The sequence below is a fragment of the Mustelus asterias genome, unplaced genomic scaffold, assembly GCF_964213995.1.
Source record: "Mustelus asterias unplaced genomic scaffold, sMusAst1.hap1.1 HAP1_SCAFFOLD_589, whole genome shotgun sequence".
Taxonomy (NCBI): domain Eukaryota; kingdom Metazoa; phylum Chordata; class Chondrichthyes; order Carcharhiniformes; family Triakidae; genus Mustelus; species Mustelus asterias.
This window is the reverse complement of record NW_027590538.1, coordinates 16,652-40,892: the sequence shown is the minus strand read 5'-3', so window position 1 is coordinate 40,892 and position 24,241 is coordinate 16,652. Positions and strand designations below refer to the sequence as shown.

The 24,241-nt window shown below is 46.7% G+C and overlaps 1 protein-coding gene across 1 annotated transcript in view; it reads right to left on the bottom strand.

Moving 5' to 3' along the window:
• LOC144487099 (C-type lectin domain family 4 member E-like) overlaps positions 1 to 24,241 on the bottom strand; it is a 31,422-nt gene that overhangs the window by 4,515 nt on the left and 2,666 nt on the right. Inside the window, exons 2-4 of the mRNA XM_078205161.1 lie at positions 12,129 to 12,215; positions 3,296 to 3,415; positions 730 to 822 (exon numbers count right to left, since the gene is read on the bottom strand). Coding sequence (XP_078061287.1) covers positions 730 to 822; positions 3,296 to 3,415; positions 12,129 to 12,215 — 300 coding nt within the window. The remainder of the gene's footprint in view (positions 1 to 729; positions 823 to 3,295; positions 3,416 to 12,128; positions 12,216 to 24,241) is intronic.

Below are 24,241 nucleotides of genomic sequence, written 5' to 3'. Positions count from 1 at the left end.
GACTTGAGAAGCTGAGTTACAGAGAGAGATTGAATAGGTTGGGACTTTATTCCCTGGAGCGTAGAAGATTGAGGGGAGATTTGATGGAGGTGTATAAGATTTTGATGGGTATAGATAGAGTGAATGCAAGCAGGCTTTTTCCGCTGAGGCTCGGGGAGAAAAAAACCCAGAGGGCATGGGTTAAGGGTGAAAGGAGAAAAGTTTAAAGGGAATATTAGGGGGGGGCTTCTTCACGCAGAGAGTGGTGGGAGTGTGGAATGAGCTGCCGGATAAAGTGGTAAATGCGGGGTCACTTTTAACATTTAAGAAAAACTTGGACGGGTTGATGGATGAGAGGGGTGTGGAGGGATATGGTCCAAGTGCAGGTCAGTGGGACTCGGCAAAAAATGGTTCGGCACAGACAAGAAGGGCCAAAAGGCCTGTTTCTGAGCTGTAATTTTCTATGGTTCTATGGTTACACAGGGACACAAAGAGACCCTTTCAACCCTCTCTCTCTCGCGAGCCTGTTACACAGGAACAGGAGGAGGATATTCAGCCTGCCTCCTTTGAGCTTGTCACACAGGAACGGGTGGAGGCCATTCAGCACTTGGACTGTATTACACCAGGAGAGGGGGAGGCCCAATCAGACCCTCCCTCTTCTATCTGCTATACAGGACCGGGAGCAGGTCATTCAGATTCGCTTGATGCTGCCTTTTTCTAAAATTCGAATTCCAATAAGAATGAACAGACCGGAGCAGTTTCGGACGGCGGGGCAGAGCAAGTGGATCGTCCTCTGATGCTGAGCAAGTTCCTCGTTGCAACGGTGGAGATCCTTCTTCACCACTAGGGTTCAGAAAGAGAGTCAGAGGTAAAACAAGAGAGTCACAGAGTGTCACAGTGAGGGGTGTGGGATCTATCAGAGTGTTACAGTGAGGGGTGTGGGGTATATCAGAGTGTTACAGTGAGGGGTGTGGGATATATCAGAGTGTTACAGTGAGGGGTGTGGAGTATATCAGAGTGTTACAGTGAGGGGTGTGGGGTATATCAGAGTGTTACAGTGAGGGGTGTGGGATATATCAGAGTGTTACAGTGAGGGGTGTGGGATATATCAGAGTGTTACAGTGAGGGGTGTGGGATATATCGAAATGTTACAGTGAGGGGTGTGGGATATATCAGAGTGTTACAGTGAGGGGTGTGGGATATATCGAAATGTTACAGTGAGGGGTGTGGGATATATCAGAGTGTTACAGTGAGGGGTGTGGGATATATCAGAGTGTTACAGTGAGGGGTATGGGATATATCAGAGTGTTACAGTGAGGGGTGTGGGATATATCAGAGTGTTACAGTGAGGGGTGTGGGATATATCAGAGTGTTACAGTGAGGGGTGTGGGATATATCAGAGTGTTACAGTGAGGGGTGTGGGATATATCAGAGTGTTACAGTGAGGGGTGTGGGATATATCAGAGTGTTACAGTGAGGGGTGTGGGGTATATCAGAGTGTTACAGTGAGGGGTGTGGGATATATCAGAGTGTTACAGTGAGGGGTGTGGGATATATCAGAGTGTTACAGTGAGGGGTGTGGGGTATATCAGAGTGTTACAGTGAGGGGTGTGGGGTATATCAGAGTGTTACAGTGAGGGGTGTGGGGTATATCAGAGTGTTACAGTGAGGGGTGTGGGATATATCAGAGTGTTACAGTGAGGGGTGTGGGATATATCAGAGTGTTACAGTGAGGGGTGTGGGATATATCAGAGTGTTACAGTGAGGGGTGTGGGATATATCAGAGTGTTACAGTGAGGGGTGTGGGGTATATCAGAGTGTTACAGTGAGGGGTGTGGGATATATCAGAGTGTTGCAGTGAGGGGTGTGGGATATATCAGAGTGTTACAGTGAGGGGTGTGGGATATATCAGCGTGTTACAGTGAGGGGTGTGGGATATATCAGAGTGTTACAGTGAGGGGTGTGGGATATATCAGAGAGTTACAGCGAGGGGTGTGGGGTATATCAGAGTGTTACTGTGAGGGGTGTGGGATATATCAGAGTGTTACAGTGAGGGGTGTGGGATATATCAGAGTGTTACAGTGAGGGGTGTGGGATATATCAGAGTGTTACAGTGAGGGGTGTGGGATATATCGAAATGTTACAGTGAGGGGTGTGGGATATATCAGAGTGTTACAGTGAGGGGTGTGGGATATATCAGAGAGTTAAAGTGAGGGGTGTGGGATATATCAGAGTGTTACCGTGCGGTGTGTGGGATATATCAGAGTGTTACAGTGAGGGGTGTGGGATATATCAGAGTGTTACAGTGAGGGGTGTGGGATATATCAGAGTGTTATAGTGAGGGGTGTGGGATATATCGAAATGTTACAGTGAGGGGTGTGGGGTCTATCAGAGTGTTACAGTGAGGGGTGTGGGATATATCAGAGTGTTACAGTGAGGGGTGTGGGATATATCAGAGAGTTAAAGTGAGGGATGTGGGATATATCAGAGTGTTACCGTGCGGTGTGTGGGATATATCAGAGTGTTACAGTGAGGGGTGTGGGATATATCAGAGTGTTACAGTGAGGGGTGTGGGATATATCAGAGTGTTACAGTGAGGGGTGTGGGATATATCAGAGTGTTACAGTGAGGGGTGTGGGGTATATCAGTGTTACAGTGAGGGGTGTGGGATATATCAGTGTGTTACAGTGAGGGGTGTGGGATATATCAGAGTATTACAGTGAGGGGTGTGGGATATATCAGAGTGTTACAGTGAGGGGTGTGGGATATATCAGAGTGTTACAGTGAGGGGTGTGGGATATATCAGAGTGTTACAGTGAGGGGTGTGGGATTTATCAGAGTGTTACAGTGAGGGGTGTGGGATATATCAGAGTGTTACAGTGAGGGGTGTGGGATATATCAGAGTGTTACAGTGAGGGGTGTGGGATATATCAGAGTGTCACAGTGAGGGGTGTGGGATATATCAGAGTATTACAGTGAGGGGAGTGGGATATATCAGAGTGTTACAGTGAGGGGAGTGGGATATATCAGAGTGTTACAGTGAGGGGTGTGGGGTATATCAGAGTGTTACAGTGAGGTGTGTGGGATATATCAGAGTGTTACAGTGAGGGGTGTGGGGTGTATCAGAGTGTTACAGTGAGGGGTGTGGGATATATCAGAGTGTTACAGTGAGGGGTGTGGGGTATATCAGAGTGTTACAGTGAGGGGTGTGGGATATATCAGAGTGTTACAGTGAGGGGTGTGGGATATATCAGAGTGTTACAGTGAGGTGTGTGGGATATATCAGAGTGTTACAGGATGTTATTTATCGATGTACCATATACAGTGAGTCCTATGATTATTGCGAAAAGCGAGATTATGATAAGTATTGCGACCAATCCGAGACATCTGGATTTTTTTGAGTTCGTTCCTCCAGCTGTTTCCTGTTGGCTTTGATCTGGAACAGAGAAGTTGAGAATGTCGGGAATCTTGTGTAACTTTACGGGACAGGCGATGGTGACATCTCTCCACCCCTCACAGAGATAAACAACACACACCTCACCCGATTAACTCACTCTTTACTCATCCCCAAACCCTGTACTGGAGGATTACAATGAGAATTTACCACTGTGTCACACAGGGAGATATCAGAGACAGGGTACTAAAAACTCAATCACAAGTGTTGGAGTGAGGAGCAGAGAGAGAGAGACACACACACACAGAGACAGATAGAGAGAGAGGTACAGACAGACAGACAGAGAGAAGGACAGAGAGAGAGAGACAGACACACACAGAGACAGATAGAGAGAGAGATACAGACAGACAGACAGAGAGAGAGAGAGACAGACACACACATACACACACAGAGACAGATAGAGAGAGAGGTACAGACAGACAGACAGAGAGAAGGACAGAGAGAGAGAGACAGACACACACAGAGACAGATAGAGAGAGAGAGGTACAGACAGACAGACAGAGAGAAGGACAGAGAGAGAGAGACAGACACACACAGAGACAGATAGAGAGAGAGGTACAGACAGACAGACAGAGAGAAGGACAGAGAGAGAGAGACAGACACACACATACACACACAGAGACAGATAGAGAGAGAGATACAGACAGACAGACAGAGAGAAGGACAGAGAGAGAGAGACAGACACACACAGAGACAGATAGAGAGAGAGATACAGACAGACAGACAGAGAGAAGGACAGAGAGAGAGAGACAGACACACACACACACACAGAGACAGATTGAGAGAGAGATACAGACAGACAGACAGAGAGAAGGACAGAGAGAGAGAGACAGACACACACAGAGACAGATAGAGAGAGAGAGGTACAGACAGACAGACAGAGAGAAGGACAGAGAGAGAGAGAGACAGACACACACAGAGACAGATAGAGAGAGAGAGGTACAGACAGACAGACAGAGAGAAGGACAGAGAGAGAGAGACAGACACACACAGAGACAGATAGAGAGAGAGGTACAGACAGACAGACAGAGAGAAGGACAGAGAGAGAGAGACAGACACACACAGAGACAGATAGAGAGAGAGAGGTACAGACAGACAGACAGAGAGAAGGACAGAGAGAGAGAGACAGACACACACAGAGACAGATAGAGAGAGAGGTACAGACAGACAGACAGAGAGAAGGACAGAGAGAGAGAGACAGACACACACATACACACACAGAGACAGATAGAGAGAGAGATACAGACAGACAGACAGAGAGAAGGACAGAGAGAGACAGACAGACACACACAGAGACAGATAGAGAGAGAGATACAGACAGACAGACAGAGAGAAGGACAGAGAGAGAGAGACAGACACACACACACACACAGAGACAGATTGAGAGAGAGATACAGACAGACAGACAGAGAGAAGGACAGAGAGAGAGAGACAGACACACACAGAGACAGATAGAGAGAGAGAGGTACAGACAGACAGACAGAGAGAAGGACAGAGAGAGAGAGACAGACACACACAGAGACAGATAGAGAGAGAGAGGTACAGACAGACAGAGAGAAGGACAGAGAGAGAGAGACAGACACACACAGAGACAGATAGAGAGAGAGGTACAGACAGACAGACAGAGAGAAGGACAGAGAGAGAGAGACAGACACACACAGAGACAGATAGAGAGAGAGGTACAGACAGACAGACAGAGAGAAGGACAGAGAGAGAGAGACAGACACACACAGAGACAGAGAGAGAGGTACAGACAGACAGACAGAGAGAAGGACAGAGAGAGAGAGACAGACACACACATACACACACAGAGACAGATAGAGAGAGAGGTACAGACAGACAGACAGAGAGAATGACAGAGAGAGAGAGACAGACACACACATACACACACAGAGACAGATAGAGAGAGAGGTACAGACAGATAGGCAGAGAGAAGGACAGAGAGAGAGAGATAGACACACACAGAGACAGATAGAGAGAGAGGTACAGACAGATAGGCAGAGAGAAGGACAGAGAGAGAGAGAGATAGACAGACAGACAGAGACAGAGAGCAAGAGAGAGACAGGGAGAGAGGTCGTGAAGGAGGGATAGAGGCAGAGCGTGGCAGAGAGAAAAATACAGAGAGATAGAACATAGAGAGAGAGAGAGAGATCACAACTCTAGGGAGGGTTGACGAGGCTGGTGGCGGTTACAGAGATAGGGAGGGGTGTAGGGGCTGGAGGAGGTTACAGAGATAGGGAGGGGTGTAGGGGCTGGAGGAGGTTACAGAGATAGGGAGGGGTGTAGGGGATGGAGGAGGTTACAGAGATAGGGAGGGGTGTAGGGGATGGAGGAGGTTACAGAGATAGGGAGGAGTTGAAGGGTTGGAGGAGATTACAGAGATAGGGAGGGGTGTAGGGGCTGGAGGAGGTTACAGAGATAGGGAGGAGTTGAAGGGCTGGAGGAGATTACAGAGATAGGAAGGGGTGTAGGGGCTGGAGGAGGTTACAGAGATAGGGAGGAGTTGAAGGGTTGGAGGAGATTACAGAGATAGGGAGGGTGTAGGGGTTGGAGGAGGTTACAGAGATAGGGAGAGGTGTAGGGGGCTGGAGGAGGTTACAGAGATAGGGAGGGGTGTAGGGGTTGGAGGAGGTTACAGAGATAGGGAGAGGTGTAGGGGGCTGGAGGAGGTTACAGAGATAGGGAGGGGGTGTAGGGGGTTGGAGGAAGATACAGAGGTAGGGAGGGGGTGTAGGGGGCTGGAGGATTTTACAGAAGTAGGGAGAGCTGTATGGGGCTGGAGGATGCTACAGAGATTGGAAAGTGTGTGGGGAGCTGGAGGAGGATACAGAGATAGGAAAGCGTGTGGGGAGCTGGAGGAGGTTACAGAGATAGGGAGGGGGTGTAGGGGGCTGGAGGAGGTTACAGAGATAGGGAGGGGGTGTAGGGGGCTGGAGGAGGTTACAGAGATAGGGAGGGGATGTAGGGAGCTGGAGGAGGTTACAGAGATAGGGAGGGGTGTAGGGGCTGGAGGAGGTTACAGAGATAAGGAGGGGTGTAGGGGACTGGAGGAGGTTACAGAGATAGGGAGGGGTGTAGGGGCTGGAGGAGGTTACAGAGATAGGGAGGGGTGTAGGGGACTGGAGGAGGTTACAGAGATAGGGAGGGGTGTAGGGGGCTGGAGGAGGTTACAGAGATAGGGAGGGGTGTAGGGGGCTGGAGGATGTTACAGAGATAGGGAGTGTTGTGGAGATGGAGGAGGTTACAGCGATAGGGAGGGTGTAGGGGCTGGAGGTAGTTTCAGAGATAGGGAGGTGAGTAAGAGCTGGAGCATTGTACAGAGGTAGGGAGGGGTGTAGAAAACTGAAGGAGATTACAGAGATAGGAAGTGGTGTGGGGGGCAGGAGGAGGATACAGAGATAGGGAGGGCTTGAAGGGGGCTGGAGGAGCTTACAGGGATAGGGAGGGGTGTAGGGGGCTGGAGGAGGTTACAGGGATAGGGAGGGGTGTAGGGGGCTGGAGGAGGTTATAGAGATGGGGAGGGGTGTATGGGCTTGGGGAGGGTACGGAAATCGGAGGGATGTACAGGCTGGAGGAGATGACAGAGATAAGGAATATGGTGGGGTGCTGGCGGGTTTGCAGAAAGAGGGAGGGTTAGTGTTCTGGAGGAAGTTATAGATATAGGAAGGGGCGAAGGGGTGGAGGTCTTTACAGAGGTAGGTACGCGTGAATGGGCTGGAGGAGGCAACATAGATAGGGAGGAGTGCAGCGGCTGGAGGCTGTTACAGAGATCGGGATAATGTGTAGGGGTTGGAGGATGTTAGAGAGCCAGGAAGGGGTTTGGCTGCTGCAGGAGGTTACAGATATAGCGGGGGGTGTTAGAACTGGAGGAGGCTACAGATAGGGAGGTGTTTAGGGGCTCGAGGAGGTTACAGAGACAGGGAGGGGTGTAGGGGACTGGAGGAGGTTACAGAGATAGGGAGGGGTGTAGGGGCTGGAGGAGATTACAGAGATAGGGAGGGGTGTCGGGGGCTGGAGGAGGTTACAGAGATAGGGAGGGGTGTAGGGGCTGGAGGAGGTTACAGAGATAGGGAGGGGTGTAGGGGCTGGAGGAGGTTACAGAGATAGGGAGGGGGTGTAGGGGCTGGAGGAGGTTACAGAGATAGGGAGGGGTGTAGGGGGCTGGAGGAGGTTACAGAGATAGGGAGGGGTGTGGGGCTGGAGGAGGTTACAGAGATAGGGAGGGGTGTAGGGGCTGGAGGAGGTTACAGAGATAGGGAGGGGTGTAGGGGGCTGGAGGAGGTTACAGAGATAGGGAGGGGTGTAGGGGCTGGAGGAGGTTACAGAGATAGGGAGGGGTGTAGGGGCTGGAGGAGGTTACAGAGATAGGGAGGGGTGTAGGGGGTGGAGGAGGTTACAGAGATAGGGAGAGGTGTAGGGGGCTGGAGGAGGTTACAGAGATAGGGAGGGGTGTAGGGGGCTGGAGGAGGTTACAGAGATAGGGAGGGGGTGTAGGGGCTGGAGGGGGTTACAGAGATAGGGAGGGGGTGTAGGGGCTGGAGGAGGTTACAGAGATAGGGAGGGGGTGTAGGGGCTGGAGGGGGTTACAGAGATAGGGAGAGGGTGTAGGGGCTGGAGGAGGTTACAGAGATAGGGAGGGGGTGTAGGGGCTGGAGGGGGTTACAGAGATAGGGAGGGGGTGTAGGGGCTGGAAGCGGTTACAGAGATAGGGAGGGGTGTAGGGGCTGGAGGAGGTTACAGAGATAGGGAGCGGTGTAGGGGGCTGAAGGAGGTTACAGAGATAGGGAGGGGTGTAGGGGGCTGGAGGATGTTACAGAGATAGGGAGGGGGTGTAGGGGGCTGGAGGAGGTTACAGAGATAGGGAGGGGTGTAGGGGCTGGAGGAGGTTACAGAGATAGGGAGGGGTGTAGGGGGCTGGAGGAGGTTACAGAGATAGGGAGGGGGTGTAGGGGGCTGGAGGAGGTTACAGAGATAGGGAGGGGTGTAGGGGCTGGAGGAGGTTACAGAGATAGGGAGGGGTGTAGGGGGCTGGAGGAGGTTACAGAGATAGGAGGGGTGTAGGGGCTGGAGGAGATTACTGAGATAGGGAGGGGTGTAGGGGGCTGGAGGAGGTTACAGAGATAGGGAGAGGGTGTCGGGGCTGGAGGAGGTTACAGAGATAGGGAGGGGTGTAGGGGGCTGGAGGATGTTACAGAGATAGGGAGGGGTGTAGGGGTCTGGAGGAGGTCGCAGAGATAGGGAGGGGTGTAGGGGCTGGAGGAGGTTACAGAGATAGGGAGGGGTGTAGGGGCTGGAGGAGGTTACAGAGATAGGGAGGGGTGTAGGGGCTGGAGGAGGTTACAGAGATAGGGAGGGGTGCAGGGACTGGAGGAGGTTACAGAGATAGGGAGGGGTGTAGGGGCTGGAGGAGGTTACAGAGATAGGGAGGGGGTGTAGGGTCTTGAGGAGTTACAGAGATAGGAGGGGTGTAGGGGCTGGAGGATGTTACAGAGATAGGGAGGGGTGTAGGGGCTGGAGGATGTTACAGCGATAGGGAGGGGTGTAGGGGCTGGAGGAGGTTACAGAGATAGGGAGGGGTGTAGGGGGCTGGAGGAGGTTACAGAGATAGGGAGGGGTGTAGGGGCTGGAGGAGGTTACAGAGATAGGGAGGGGTGTAGGGGACTGGAGGAGGTTACAGAGATGGGGAGGGGTGTAGGGGACTGGAGGAGGTTACAGAGATAGGGAGGGGTGTAGGGGGCTGGAGGATGTTACAGAGATAGGGAGTGTTGTGGAGATGGAGGAGGTTACAGCGATAGGGAGGGTGTAGGGGCTGGAGGTAGTTTCAGAGATAGGGAGGTGAGTAAGAGCTGGAGCATTGTACAGAGGTAGGGAGGGGTGTACAAAACTGAAGGAGATTACAGAGATAGGAAGTGGTGTGGGGGGCAGGAGGAGGATACAGAGATAGGGAGGGGTGTAGGGGGCTGGAGGGGGTTACGGAGATAGGGAGGGGTGTAGGGGGCTGGAGGAGCTTACAGGGATAGGGAGGGGTGTAGGGGGCTGGAGGAGGTTACAGAGATGGGGAGGGGTGTAGGGGGCTGGAGGAGGTTACAGAGATGGGGAGGGGTGTATGGGCTTGGGGAGGGTACGGAAATCGGAGGGATGTACAGGCTGGAGGAGATGACAGAGATAAGGAATATGGTGGGGTGCTGGCGGGTTTGCAGAAAGAGGGAGGGTTAGTGTTCTGGAGGAAGTTATAGATATAGGAAGGGGCGAAGGGGTGGAGGTCTTTACAGAGGTAGGTACGCGTGAATGGGCTGGAGGAGGCAACATAGATAGGGAGGAGTGCAGCGGCTGGAGGCTGTTACAGAGATCGGGATAATGTGTAGGGGTTGGAGGATGTTAGAGAGCCAGGAAGGGGTTTGGCTGCTGCAGGAGGTTACAGATATAGCGGGGGGTGTTAGAACTGGAGGAGGCTACAGATAGGGAGGTGTTTAGGGGCTCGAGGAGGTTACAGAGACAGGGAGGGGTGTAGGGGACTGGAGGAGGTTACAGAGATAGGGAGGGGTGTAGGGGCTGGAGGAGGTTACAGAGATAGGGAGGGGTGTAGGGGCTGGAGGAGGTTACAGAGATAGGGAGGGGTGTAGGGGCTGGAGGAGGTTACAGAGATAGGGAGGGGTGTAGGGGCTGGAGGAGGTTACAGAGATAGGGAGGGGTGTAGGGGCTGGAGGTGGTTCCAGGGATAGGGAGGGATGTCGGGGCTGGAGGAGGTTACAGAGATAGGGAAGGGGTGTAGGGGGCTGGAGGAGGTTACAGAGATAGGGAGGGGGTGTAGGGGCTGAAGGAGGTTACAGAGATAGGGAGGGGTGTAGGGGGCTGGAGGAGGTTACAGAGATAGGGAGGAGGTGTAGGGGGCTGGAGGATGTTACAGAGATAGGGAGGGGTGTAGGGGGCTGGAGGAGGTTACAGAGATAGGGAGGGGTGTAGGGGGCTGGAGGATGTTACAGAGATAGGGAGGGGTGTAGGGGTCTGGAGGAGGTCACAGAGATAGGGAGGGATGTGGGGGCTGGAGGAGGTTACAGAGATCGGGAGGGGTGTAGGGGCTGGAGGAGATTACAGAGATAGGGAGGGGTGTAGGGGCTGGAGGAGGTTACAGAGATAGGGAGGGGTGCAGGGACTGGAGGAGGTTACAGAGATAGGGAGGGGTGTAGGGGCTGGAGGAGGTTACAGAGATAGGGAGGGGGTGTAGGGGCTTGAGGAGTTACAGAGATAGGAGGGGTGTCGGGGCTGGAGGATGTTACAGAGATAGGGAGGGGTGTAGGGGCTGGAGGATGTTACAGAGATAGGGAGGGGTGTAGGTGCTGGAGGAGGTTACAGAGATAGGGAGGGGTGTAGGGGGCTGGAGGAGGTTACAGAGGTAGGGAGGGGGTGTAGGGGGCTGGAGGAGGTCGCAGAGATAGGGAGGGATGTAGGGGCTGGAGGAGGTTACAGAGATAGGGAGGGGTGTAGGGGCTGGAGGAGGTTACAGAGATAGGGAGGGGGTGTAGGGGGCTGGAGGGGGTTACAGAGATAGGGAGGGGGTGTAGGGGGCTGGAGGAGGTTACAGAGATAGGGAGCGGTGTAGGGGCTGGAGGAGGTTACAGAGATAGGGAGGGGGTGTAGGGGGCTGGAGGAGGTTACAGAGATAGGGAGGGGTGTAGGGGGCTGGAGGAGGTTACAGAGATAGGGAGGGGGTGTAGGGGGCTGGAGGAGGTTACAGAGATAGGGAGGGGGTGTAGGGGGCTGGAGGAGGTTACAGAGATAGGGAGGGGGTGTAGGGGGCTGGAGGAGGTGACAGAGATAGGGAGGGGGTGTAGGGGCTGAAGGAGGTTACAGAGATAGGGAGGTGTGTAGGGGCTGGAGGAGGTTACAGAGATAGGGAGCGGTGTAGGGGGCTGGAGGAGGTTACAGAGATAGGGAGGGGGTGTAGGGGGCTGGAGGAGGTTACAGAGATCGGGAGGGGGTGTAGGGGGCTGGAGGAGGTTACAGAGATAGGGAGGGGGTGTAGGGGCTGAAGGAGGTTACAGAGACAGGGAGGGGGTGTAGGGGGCTGGAGGATGTTACAGAGATAGGGAGGGGTGTAGGGGTCTGGAGGAGGTCGCAGAGATAGGGAGGGGTGTAGGGGAGGGAGGAGGTTACAGAGATAGGGAGGGGGTGTAGGGGCTGGAGGAGGTTACAGAGATAGGGAGGGGTGTAGGGGCTGGAGGAGGTTACAGAGATAGGGAGGGGTGCAGGGACTGGAGGAGGTTACAGAGATAGGGAGGGGTGTAGGGGCTGGAGGAGGTTACAGAGATCGGGAGGGGGTGTAGGGGCTGGAGGAGGTTACAGAGATAGGGAGGTGTGTAGGGGCTTGAGGAGTTACAGAGATAGGAGGGGTGTAGGGGCTGGAGGATGTTACAGAGATAGGGAGGGGTGTAGGGGCTGGAGGATGTTACAGAGATAGGGAGGGGTGTAGGGGGCTGGAGGAGGTTACAGAGATAGGGAGGGGTGTAGGGGGCTGGAGGAGGTTACAGAGATAGGGAGGGGTGTAGGGGGCTGGAGGAGGTTACAGAGATCGGGAGGGTATCAGAGAGAATTTAGCCCATCTTGTGAATTGAGAAAATCCTCCCCCCTCCACCCCCAATGCTCCTTGTTGGATTGCCCTGAACCACCGTGACCTCTGACCCCAAGTGTGACTGACCTTTGCCCGGGGTGACCTCTGACCCTGGGTTCCGTTGGGCGCTCTGCGATCTGACTGCGATTTGAGCGTAAGTTGTCTCCGGTTTCGCTGTGAGAGACGGAGGGAGAGAGAGCGTGAGACGGTGCGAGGGACGCGAAGGGTCTCTGGGAAGTACGTGTGACGGAGGGTGACCCAGAGGACAACAACACAGCCTCGACGCACACACACCCCCCTGAGAATCAGCCCCACACACACACACACACTGAGACGTAACCGCAACGTAACCCGATGCATCGCGAACCCTTCCTTCCCCAGCAACGCACACTTAGCACGGAACTGCCTCTTAGTAAAGCTTTAACTTTCCCCCACATCCAGTCTAACATATAACAAGCATACTTGGAAACTGAGCTGTAACCAGCACGTAGCTTTGATGCAAAGGTCACCCAGCTGAGTTCCCGTGGACACGAAGCTAATATACATCGGATGTGCGCTGGGGGTGTAAGGTAGCTATCATCGAGGTGTAACACAGACAAAACTCAGGCAAAAGTAGACTCACCGCTGAAATCTAACAGGTACTGGAATCACACTTAACTGGGACGTAACTACAATGTGACGGACACGTTGCTGAGATGTAACTGACGGGGAAGGGGTGTGTCATTGAATTGTGTGGGAAAGAGGAAATTCGATTTGTAATGGAAGTGTAACAGGCATGCAACTAAAGTGTAACAGAAGTGTAACTAAGGTGTAACAGATGCGGAGCTAAGATGTAACAGACAGGTAACTGAGGTGCAACAGACATGTAACTAAGTTGCAATAGCCGTGTCACTAAAGTGTAACAGATGTGTAACTAAAATGTAACAGATGTGTAACTGAGATGTAACAGATACATAACTAAAGTGTAACAGATGTGTAACTAAAATGTAACAGATGTGTAACTGAGATGTAACAGATGTGTAACTGAGATGTAACAGATGTGTAACTGAGATGTAACAGATGTGTAACTGAGATGTAACAGATGTGTAACTGAGATGTAACAGATACATAACTAAAGTGCAACAGATGTGTAACTAAAATGTAACAGATGTGTAACTAAAATGTAACAGATGTGTAACTGAGATGTAACAGATACACAACTAAAGTGCAACAGATGTGTAACTAAAATGTAACAGATGTGTAACTAAAATGTAACAGATGTGTAACTAAAATGTAACAGATGTGTAACTGAGATGTAACAGATACACAACTAAAGTGCAACAGATGTGTAACTAAAATGTAACAGATGTGTAACTAAAATGTAACAGATGTGTAACTAAAATGTAACAGATGTGTAACTGAGATGTAACAGATACACAACTAAAGTGCAACAGATGTGTAACTAAAATGTAACAGATGTGTAACTGAGATGTAACAAATACACAACTAAAGTGTAACAGATGTGTAACTGAGATGTAACAAATACACAACTAAAGTGTAACAGATGTGTAACTGAGATGTAACAAATACACAACTAAAATGTAACAGATGTGTAACTGAGATGTAACAGATACACAACTAAAGTGCAACAGATGTGTAACTAAAATGTAACAGATGTGTAACTAAAATGTAACAGATGTGTAACTAAAATGTAACAGATGTGTAACTGAGATGTAACAGATACACAACTAAAGTGCAACAGATGTGTAACTAAAATGTAACAGATGTGTAACTGAGATGTAACAAATACACAACTAAAGTGTAACAGATGTGTAACTGAGATGTAACAAATACACAACTAAAGTGTAACAGATGTGTAACTGAGATGTAACAAATACACAACTAAAATGTAACAGATGTGTAACTGAGATGTAACAGATACACAACTAAAGTGCAACAGATGTGTAACTAAAATGTAACAGATGTGTAACTGAGATGTAACAGATACATAACTAAAGTGCAACAGATGTGTAACTAAAATGTAACAGATGTGTAACTGAGATGTAACAGATACACAACTAAAGTGCAACAGATGTGTAACTAAAATGTAACAGATGTGTAACTGAGATGTAACAGATACATAACTAAAGTGTAACAGATGTGTAACTAAAATGTAACAGATGTGTAACTAAAATGTAACAGATGTGTAACTGAGATGTAACAGATACACAACTAAAGTGTAACAGATGTGTAACTAAAATGTAACAGATGTGTAACTGAGATGTAACAGATACACAACTAAAGTGCAACAGATGTGTAACTAAAATGTAACAGATGTGTAACTAAAATGTAACAGATGTGTAACTAAAATGTAACAGATGTGTAACTGAGCCCCTTCTTCACTCACCTGAAGAAGGGGCTCAGAGCCTCGAAAGCTTGTGTGGCTTTTGCTACCAAATAAACCTGTTGGACTTTAACCTGGTGTTGTTAAACTTCTTACTGTGTTTACCCCAGTCCAACGCCGGCATCTCCACATCATAACTAAAATGTAACAGATGTGTAACTGAGATGTAACAGATACACAACTAAAGTGTAACAGATGTGTAACTAAAATGTAACAGATGTGTAACTGAGATGTAACAGATACATAACTAAAGTGTAACAGATGTGTAACTAAAATGTAACAGATGTGTAACTAAAATGTAACAGATGTGTAACTAAAATGTAACAGATGTGTAACTGAGATGTAACAGATACATAACTAAAGTGTAACAGATGTGTAACTAAAATGTAACAGATGTGTAACTAAAATGTAACAGATGTGTAACTGAGATGTAACAGATACACAACTAAAGTGCAACAGATGTGTAACTAAAATGTAACAGATGTGTAACTAAAATGTAACAGATGTGTAACTGAGATGTAACAGATACACAACTAAAGTGCAACAGATGTGTAACTAAAATGTAACAGATGTGTAACTAAAATGTAACAGATGTGTAACTGAGATGTAACAGATACATAACTAAAGTGTAACAGATGTGTAACTAAAATGTAACAGATGTGTAACTAAAATGTAACAGATGTGTAACTAAAATGTAACAGATGTGTAATTGAGATGTAACAGATACACAACTAAAGTGCAACAGATGTGTAACTAAAATGTAACAGATGTGTAACTGAGATGTAACAGATACACAACTAAAGTGCAACAGATGTGTAACTAAAATGTAACAGATGTGTAACTAAAATGTAACAGATGTGTAACTGAGATGTAACAGATACATAACTAAAGTGTAACAGATGTGTAACTAAAATGTAACAGATGTGTAACTAAAATGTAACAGATGTGTAACTAAAATGTAACAGATGTGTAACTGAGATGTAACAGATACACAACTAAAGTGCAACAGATGTGTAACTAAAATGTAACAGATGTGTAACTGAGATGTAACAGATACACAACTAAAGTGTAACAGATGTGTAACTAAAATGTAACAGATGTGTAACTGAGATGTAACAGATACACAACTAAAGTGCAACAGATGTGTAACTAAAATGTAACAGATGTGTAACTAAAATGTAACAGATGTGTAACTAAAATGTAACAGATGTGTAACTGAGATGTAACAGATACACAACTAAAGTGCAACAGATGTGTAACTAAAATGTAACAGATGTGTAACTGAGATGTAACAAATACACAACTAAAGTGTAACAGATGTGTAACTGAGATGTAACAAATACACAACTAAAATGTAACAGATGTGTAACTGAGATGTAACAGATACACAACTAAAGTGTAACAGATGTGTAACTAAAATGTAACAGATGTGTAACTGAGATGTAACAGATACACAACTAAAGTGTAACAGATGTGTAACTAAAATGTAACAGATGTGTAACTGAGATGTAACAAATACACAACTAAAGTGTAACAGATGTGTAACTGAGATGTAACAAATACACAACTAAAATGTAACAGATGTGTAACTGAGATGTAACAGATACACAACTAAAGTGCAACAGATGTGTAACTAAAATGTAACAGATGTGTAACTAAAATGTAACAGATGTGTAACTAAAATGTAACAGATGTGTAACTGAGATGTAACAGATACACAACTAAAGTGCAACAGATGTGTAACTAAAATGTAACAGATGTGTAACTGAGATGTAACAAATACACAACTAAAGTGTAACAGATGTGTAACTGAGATGTAACAGATACACAACTAAAGTGCAACAGATGTGTAACTAAAATGTAACAGATGTGTAACTGAGATGTAACAGATACATAACTAAAGTGCATCAGATGTGTAACTAAAATGTAACAGATGTGTAACTGAGATGTAACAGATACACAACTAAAGTGCAACAGATGTGTAACTAAAATGTAACAGATGTGTAACTAAAATGTAACAGATGTGTAACTAAAATGTAACAGATGTGTAACTGAGATGTAACAGATACACAACTAAAGTGCAACAGATGTGTAACTAAAATGTAACAGATGTGTAACTGAGATGTAACAAATACACAACTAAAGTGTAACAGATGTGTAACTGAGATGTAACAAATACACAACTAAAATGTAACAGATGTGTAACTGAGATGTAACAGATACACAACTAAAGTGTAACAGATGTGTAACTAAAATGTAACAGATGTGTAACTGAGATGTAACAGATACACAACTAAAGTGTAACAGATGTGTAACTAAAATGTAACAGATGTGTAACTGAGATGTAACAAATACACAACTAAAGTGTAACAGATGTGTAACTGAGATGTAACAAATACACAACTAAAATGTAACAGATGTGTAACTGAGATGTAACAGATACACAACTAAAGTGCAACAGATGTGTAACTAAAATGTAACAGATGTGTAACTAAAATGTAACAGATGTGTAACTAAAATGTAACAGATGTGTAACTGAGATGTAACAGATACACAACTAAAGTGCAACAGATGTGTAACTAAAATGTAACAGATGTGTAACTGAGATGTAACAAATACACAACTAAAATGTAACAGATGTGTAACTGAGATGTAACAGATACACAACTAAAGTGCAACAGATGTGTAACTAAAATGTAACAGATGTGTAACTGAGATGTAACAGATACATAACTAAAGTGCATCAGATGTGTAACTAAAATGTAACAGATGTGTAACTGAGATGTAACAGATACACAACTAAAGTGCAACAGATGTGTAACTAAAAGGTAACAGATGTGTAACTGAGATGTAACAGATACATAACTAAAGTGTAACAGATGTGTAACTAAAATGTAACAGATGTGTAACTGAGATGTAACAGATACACAACTAAAGTGTAACAGATGTGTAACTAAAATGTAACAGATGTGTAACTAAAATGTAACAGATGTGTAACTGAGATGTAACAGATACACAACTAAAGTGTAACAGATGTGTAACTAAAATGTAACAGATGTGTAACTAAAATGTAACAGATGTGTAACTGAGATGTAACAGATACACAACTAAAGTGCAACAGATGTGTAACTAAAATGTAACAGATGTGTAACTGAGATGTAACAGATACATAACTAAAGTGTAACAGATGTGTAACTAAAGTGTAACAGATGTGTAGCTGAGGTGTAACAGACACGGATGTAAGGTGTAAGAGACATGTAACTAATGAGTAACAGACGCATAACTAAGGTGTAATAGACACGTAACTAAGTTGTAACAGATATGTAATTAATGTGCAACAGATGTGTCACGAAGGCGTCATAGTCGTGTAACTAAGGTGTAACAGGCACACATCTAAGGTGTAAAAGACATGTAGCTAAGATGTAATAGACACGTAACTAGGTGGAATGCACATGTGAAGTAGGTGCAACACACACAGAAATAAGGTGGAACAAACATGTAACCAAGGTGTAACAGGCATGTAATTAAGATGTAACAGGCGTGTTGGTAAGGTGTAACAGACACATAACGTAGGTGTAACGAGCAGAGACGAGGTGTAACTGAGGGGAAACCGAGCAGTAATTGAGATGTAACAGACACAAAACTGAGGTGAAACAGATGTGATATTGACTAAAGTGAAACTGAACAGGAAAATGAAAGAATCAAAACAGACCGACAGCATCAAGGACAACGCAACTGAGATGTGACTAAAGTGGAGCAGATGTGAGACACATCTGGACCTTAAGACAGACACAGGATGTCCGTAACTGACCTGATGTGCGGATCGTAGAGTTCTGAGAGGCTGCAGCGAAATTCAGCTCCGAGTAGTTTAACTCAGAGTCATCTAGAACAATTCAACACGAACCAAACAATATGTGAGTGTTAGATACAGAGTAATCTCCCTCTCCACTCTCCCCCGTCAAACACTCCCAGGACAGGTACAGCACGGGGTTAGATACAGAGTAAAGCTCCCTCTACACTGTCCCCATCAAACACTCCCAGGACAGGTACAGCACGGGGTTAGATACAGAGTAAAGCTCCCTCTACACTGTCCCCATCAAACACTCCCAGGACAGGTACAGCACGGGGTTAGATACAGAGTAAAGCTCCCTCTACACTGTCCCCATCAAACACTCCCAGGACAGGTACAGCACGGGGTTAGATACAGAGTAAAGCTCCCTCTACACTGTCCCCATCAAACACTCCCAGGACAGGTACAGCACGGGGTTAGATACAGAGTAAAGCTCCCTTTACACTGTCCCCCATCAAACACTCCCAGGACAGGTACAGCACGGGGTTAGATACAGAGTAAAGCTCCCTCTACACTCTCCCCCGTCAAACACTCCCAGGACAGGTACAGCACGGGGTTAGATACAGAGTAAAGCTCCCTCGACACTGTCCCCCATCAAACACTCCCAGGACAGGTACAGCACGGGGTTAGATACAGAGTAAAGCTCCCTTTACACTGTCCCCCATCAAACACTCCCAGGACAGGTACAGCACGGGGTTAGATACAGAGTAAAGCTCCCTCTACACTCTCCCCCGTCAAACACTCCCAGGACAGGTACAGCACGGGGTTAGATACAGAGTAAAGCTCCCTCGACACTGTCCCCCATCAAACACTCCCAGGACAGGTACAGCACGGGGTTAGATACAGAGTAAAGCTCCCTCTACACTGTCCCCCGTCAAACACTCCCAGGACAGGTACAGCACGGGGTTAGATACAGAGTAAAGCTCCCTCTACACTGTTCCCCATCAAACACTCCCAGGACAGGTACAGCACGGGGTTAGATACAGAGTAAAACTCCCTCTACACTGTCCCCCATCAAACACTCTCAGGACAGGTACAGCACGGGGTTAGACACAGAGTAAAGCTCCCTCTAAACTGACCCCATCAAACACTCCCAGGACAGGTACAGCACGGGGTTAGATACAGAGTAAAGCTCCCTCTACCCTGTCCCCATCAAACATTCCCAGGACTGGTACAGCACGGGGTTAGATGCAGAGTAAAGGTCTCTCTAAACTGACCCCATCAAACACTCCCAGGACAGGTACAGCACGGGGTTAGATACAGAGTAAAGCTCCCTCTACACTGTCCCCCATCAAACACTCCCAGGACAGGTACAGCACGGGGTTAGATACAGAGTAAAGCTCCCTCTCCACTCTCCCCCATCAAACACTCCCTGGACAGGTAGAGCCTTTTTCTCTCTATCTCTCTGTCTGTCTCTCTGTTTATCTATCTCTCCCCCTCTCTCTCACTCACTCAGTGTGTCTCCCTCTCCCTCTCTTTCCCGCGATTATAGACTGGTACCTACCTCCACTGGGTGCTGTCCTGTTCTTTCTCACGTTTTTCATTTTGATATCGTCACCATCTGGCTCCCTGGTTTTGTCCAGTGATTCCTCTCTCTGTTTCTCTCTCTCTCTCTCTCTCTCTGTTCTGCTCCTGTCTAATTCTCTCGCTCTCTGATGAGTTTCAGTCTTTCCTCAATCTTGCACATTTGACCAAAACTTCCTCCAAACTCTTTGTGACGGTTTGTTCCTTTCGCAATGCCCCTTCCCCTGAGATCAGTGTGAGAGACTGGTTGTACTGACTCCCTGGGCACCAATCTCTCAGTCTCAATCTCTCTCTCTCTCTGTCTCTCTCTCTCTCTGTCTGCCTCTCTCTCTGCCTCTCTTTCTGTCTCTCTCTCTCCCTGTTTCTCTCTCTCTCTGCCTCTCTTTCTGTCTCTCTCTCCCTGTTTCTCTCTCTGCCTCTCTTTCTGTCTCTCTCTCCCTGTTTCTCTCTCTCTCACTCTGTCTCTCTCTCTCTGAGATGCAGCTCAATTTTTTAACTTGATGTTAGTGTCGAGACCTTCTTCCCACATTTCTGCCTCTGCATTCCTGTTTTCACAATGACACTTCCCCTGAGATAAAAATCTCTCTCGCTGTCCCTCTTTATACCTCTCTGCCCCTGAAACTCTCTCTGCCCTCTCTCAAACTACCTCCCTCCCTCTGAAACTCTCTCTCTCTCCCTCGCTATCTCTCTCTCAAACCATCTTTCTGTCTTTGCCTCACCCTCTAAATCTGTTTCCCTTTCAAACTCTGTCCCTCTCTCTTCACCTCTCTCTTTCTCCAGCTCTCTCGAATTCTCTCACAATCTCTCAGTCTCTGTTTCTCTCTGTCAAACTCGCTCACTGTTTTTCCCTCCCTGATTCTTTACCTGTTTGCCTTCGTCCGCCTGCCTGTTGAGTTTTCAGTTTAATTCCTTGGTGTTTCTCAATGTCGAGATTGTTTTTGAGTTTGTTCGTGTTTTCAATGCTGAGGTTGTCATCGAATTTGTTGGTGTTTTTCAATGTTGAGGTTGTTGTTGAATTTGTTGGTGTTTTTCAATGTTGAGGTTGTTGTTGAATTTGTTGGTGATTCTCAATGTCATGGTTGTTGTTGAATTTGTTGGTGTTTCTCAATGTTGAGGTTGTTGTTGAATTTGTTGGTGTTTTTCAATGTTGAGGTTGTTGTTGTATTTGTTGGTGTTTTTCAATGTTGAGGTTGTTGTTGAATCTGTTGGTGTTTTTCAATGTTGAGGTTGTTGTTGAATTTGTTGGTGTTTTTCAATGTTGAGGTTGTTGTTGAATTTGTTGGTGTTTTTCAATGTTGAGGTTGTTTTTGAACTTGTTTACCAATCTTGAGGTTGTTGTTGAATTTGTTGGTGTTTTTCAATGTTGAGGTTGTTGTTGTATTTGTTGGTGTTTTTCAATGTTGAGGTTGTTGTTGAATCTGTTGGTGTTTTTCAATGTTGAGGTTGTTGTTGAATCTGTTGGTGTTTTTCAATGTTGAGGTTGTTGTTGAATTTGTTGGTGTTTTTCAATGTTGGGGTTGTTGTTGAATTTGTTGGTGTTTTCAATGTTGAGGTTCTTGTTGAATTTTTAGTGTGTTCATTCTTGAGGTTGTTGTTGCATTTGTTGGTGTTTTCAATGTTGAGGTTCTTGTTGAATTTGTTGCTGTTTCTTAATATTGAGGTTGTTGAATTTTTTGGTGTTTTTCAAAGTTCAGGTTGTTGTTGACTTTGTTAGTGTTTGTTTCAATGGTGAGGTTGTTGTTGAATTTGTTGGTGTTTTCAGTGCTGAGGTCGTTGTTGAATTTGTTGGTGTTTCACAATGTTGAGATTGTTGTTGAATTTGTTGGTGTTTTTCAATGTTGAGGTTGTTGTTGAATTTGTTGGCGTTTTTGAATGTTGAGGTTGTTGTTGAATTTGTTGGTGTTTTTCAATGTTGCTGTTGTTGAATTTGTTGGTGTTTTTGAATGTTGGGATTGTTGTTGAATTTGTTGGTGTTTTTCAATGTTGAGGTTGTTGTTGAATTTGTTGGTGTTTTTCAATGTTGAGGTTGTTGTTGAATTTGTTGGTGTTTTTCAATGTTGAGGTTGGTGTTGAATTTGTTGGTGATTTTCAATGCTGAGGTTGTTGTTGAATTTGTTGGTGTTTTTCAATGTTGAGGTTGTTGTTGAATTTGTTGGTGTTTTTCAATGTTGAGGTTGTTGTTGAATTTGTTGGTGTTTTTCAATGTTGAGGTTGTTGTTGAATTTGTTGGTGTTTTTCAATGTTGAGGTTGTTGTTGAATTTGTTGGTGATTCTCAATGTCATGGTTGTTGTTGAATTTGTTGGTGTTTCTCAATGTTGAGGTTGTTGTTGAATTTGTTGGTGTTTTTCAATGTTGAGGTTGTTGTTGTATTTGTTGGTGTATTTCAATGTTGAGGTTGTTGTTGTATTTGTTGGTGTTTTTCAATGTTGAGGTTGTTGTTGAATCTGTTGGTGTTTTTCAATGTTGAGGTTGTTGTTGAATTTGTTGGTGTTTTTCAATGTTGAGGTTGTTGTTGAATTTGTTGGTGTTTTTCAATGTTGAGGTTGTTGTTGAATTTGTTGCTGTTTCTCAATGTTAGGTGTGTTCCTGAACTTGTTGCTGTTTCGCTGGGGTTGTTGTTGAACGGGTTGGTGATTCTGAACGTTGGGGTTGTTGTTGGATTTGTTGGTCTTTCTGAATGTTGTGGGTTTTGATCAATTTATTGGTGTTTCTTAATGTTGGGGTTGTTGTTGAGTTTGTTGGTGTTTCCCAGTGTTGGGGTTGTTGTTGTATGCCCGATTGGCGCGCTCTGGCATCTGCTCTGTGCTGAGCAGGAAGTTTGGTTGGGTTTTGGAAAGGATCCAGTGGTTCTGGTCCGTGCTGGCACCAACGATGTGGGTAGAATGAGAAAAGAGTGTCTCTGCCGGTGGATTGAGGAGGTTGGCTCTCAGGTTAAGATCAGAAACATCCAACTTTATTATCTCTAGATTATTCCCTGTGCTCGGCGCAAATTGACAAAGTGTGTGCATGGAATGAGAGAGACCTAGACGTGGCTGAAAGTCCGGTGTGGGTGAAGTGGGTAACGGTGCGTGGGACACTGGCATCAGAACCGGGGAAAGTGGGCACTGTACCGTTGGGACAGCCTAACATCTGGTACATGCTGAGAGCAGTGTTGCTGCAGACTGTCTAACCAGGGAAGCAGAGAGGGCTTTAAACTAAAGCGTGGGGGGAGAGTGCTCAGTAGCTTTTAAAATTGGGAAGTCAAAGCTAAATGTCGGAGTGCAGGTGAGTGATCTGTCTGAGTATTGAACAGGAAACTACAGGGAGGGGATGGCACGGTGGCACAGTGGGTTAGCGCTGCTGCCTCACAGTTCCAGGGACCCGGGTTCGATTCCCGGCTTGGGTCACCGTCTGTGCGGAGTCTGCACATTCTCCCCGTGTCTGCGTGGGTTTCCTCCGGGTGCTCCGGTTTCCTGCCACAGTCCAAAGATATGCAGGTTAGGTGGATTGACCATTCGAAATTGTCCTTTAATGTCCAAAGATGAGTAGGCTAGGGGGATTGGCCATGTTAAATTGTCCCTTAATGTCCAAAGATGAGTAGGCTAGGGGGATTGGCCATGTTAAATTGTCCCTTAATGTCCAAAGATGAGTAGGCTAGGGGGATTGGCCATGATAAGTTGTCCCTTAATGTCCAAAGATGAGTAGGCTAGGGGGATTGGCCATGATAAGTTGTCCCTTAATGTCCAAAGATGAGTAGGCTAGGGGGATTGGCCATGTTAAATTGTCCCTTAATGTCCAAAGATGAGTAGGCTAGGGGGATTGGCCATGTTAAATTGTCCCTTAATGTCCAAAGATGTGTAAGGTGGATTGGCCATTCTAAATTGCCCCTTTGTGTTAAGGGGTGTTGGTTAGATCAGTAGTGTAAATACGTGGAGTTACCTGGATAAGGCCTGGGTGGGATTGTTGTCGGTGCAGGCTCGATGGGCCAAATGGCCACCTTCTGCACTTGTAGGTATTCTATGATCGGTAGGGACAGATCATATGAAGATTATATATTATATATTCTTTACCCAGAGAGTGGTTGGGGTGTGGAATGGACTGCCTGCGGTGATAGTGGAGTCAGACGCTTTAGGAACATTTCAGCGGTTATTGGATAGGCACATGGAGCACCCCAGGATGATAGGGAGTGGGATAGCTTGATCTTGGTTTCAGATAAAGCTCGGCACAACATCGTGGGCCGAAGGGCCTGTTCTGTGCTGTACTGTTCTACGTTCTATTATATTACAGTAAAAAGTCTCACAACACCAGGTTAAAGTCCAACGGGTTTATTTGGTAGCAAATACCACAAGCTTTCGGAGCACTGCTCCTTCGTCAGATGGCATGGAAATGTGCTCTCAAACAGTGCACAGAGACACAAAATCAAGTTACAGAATACTAATTAGAATGTGAATCCCTACAGCCAG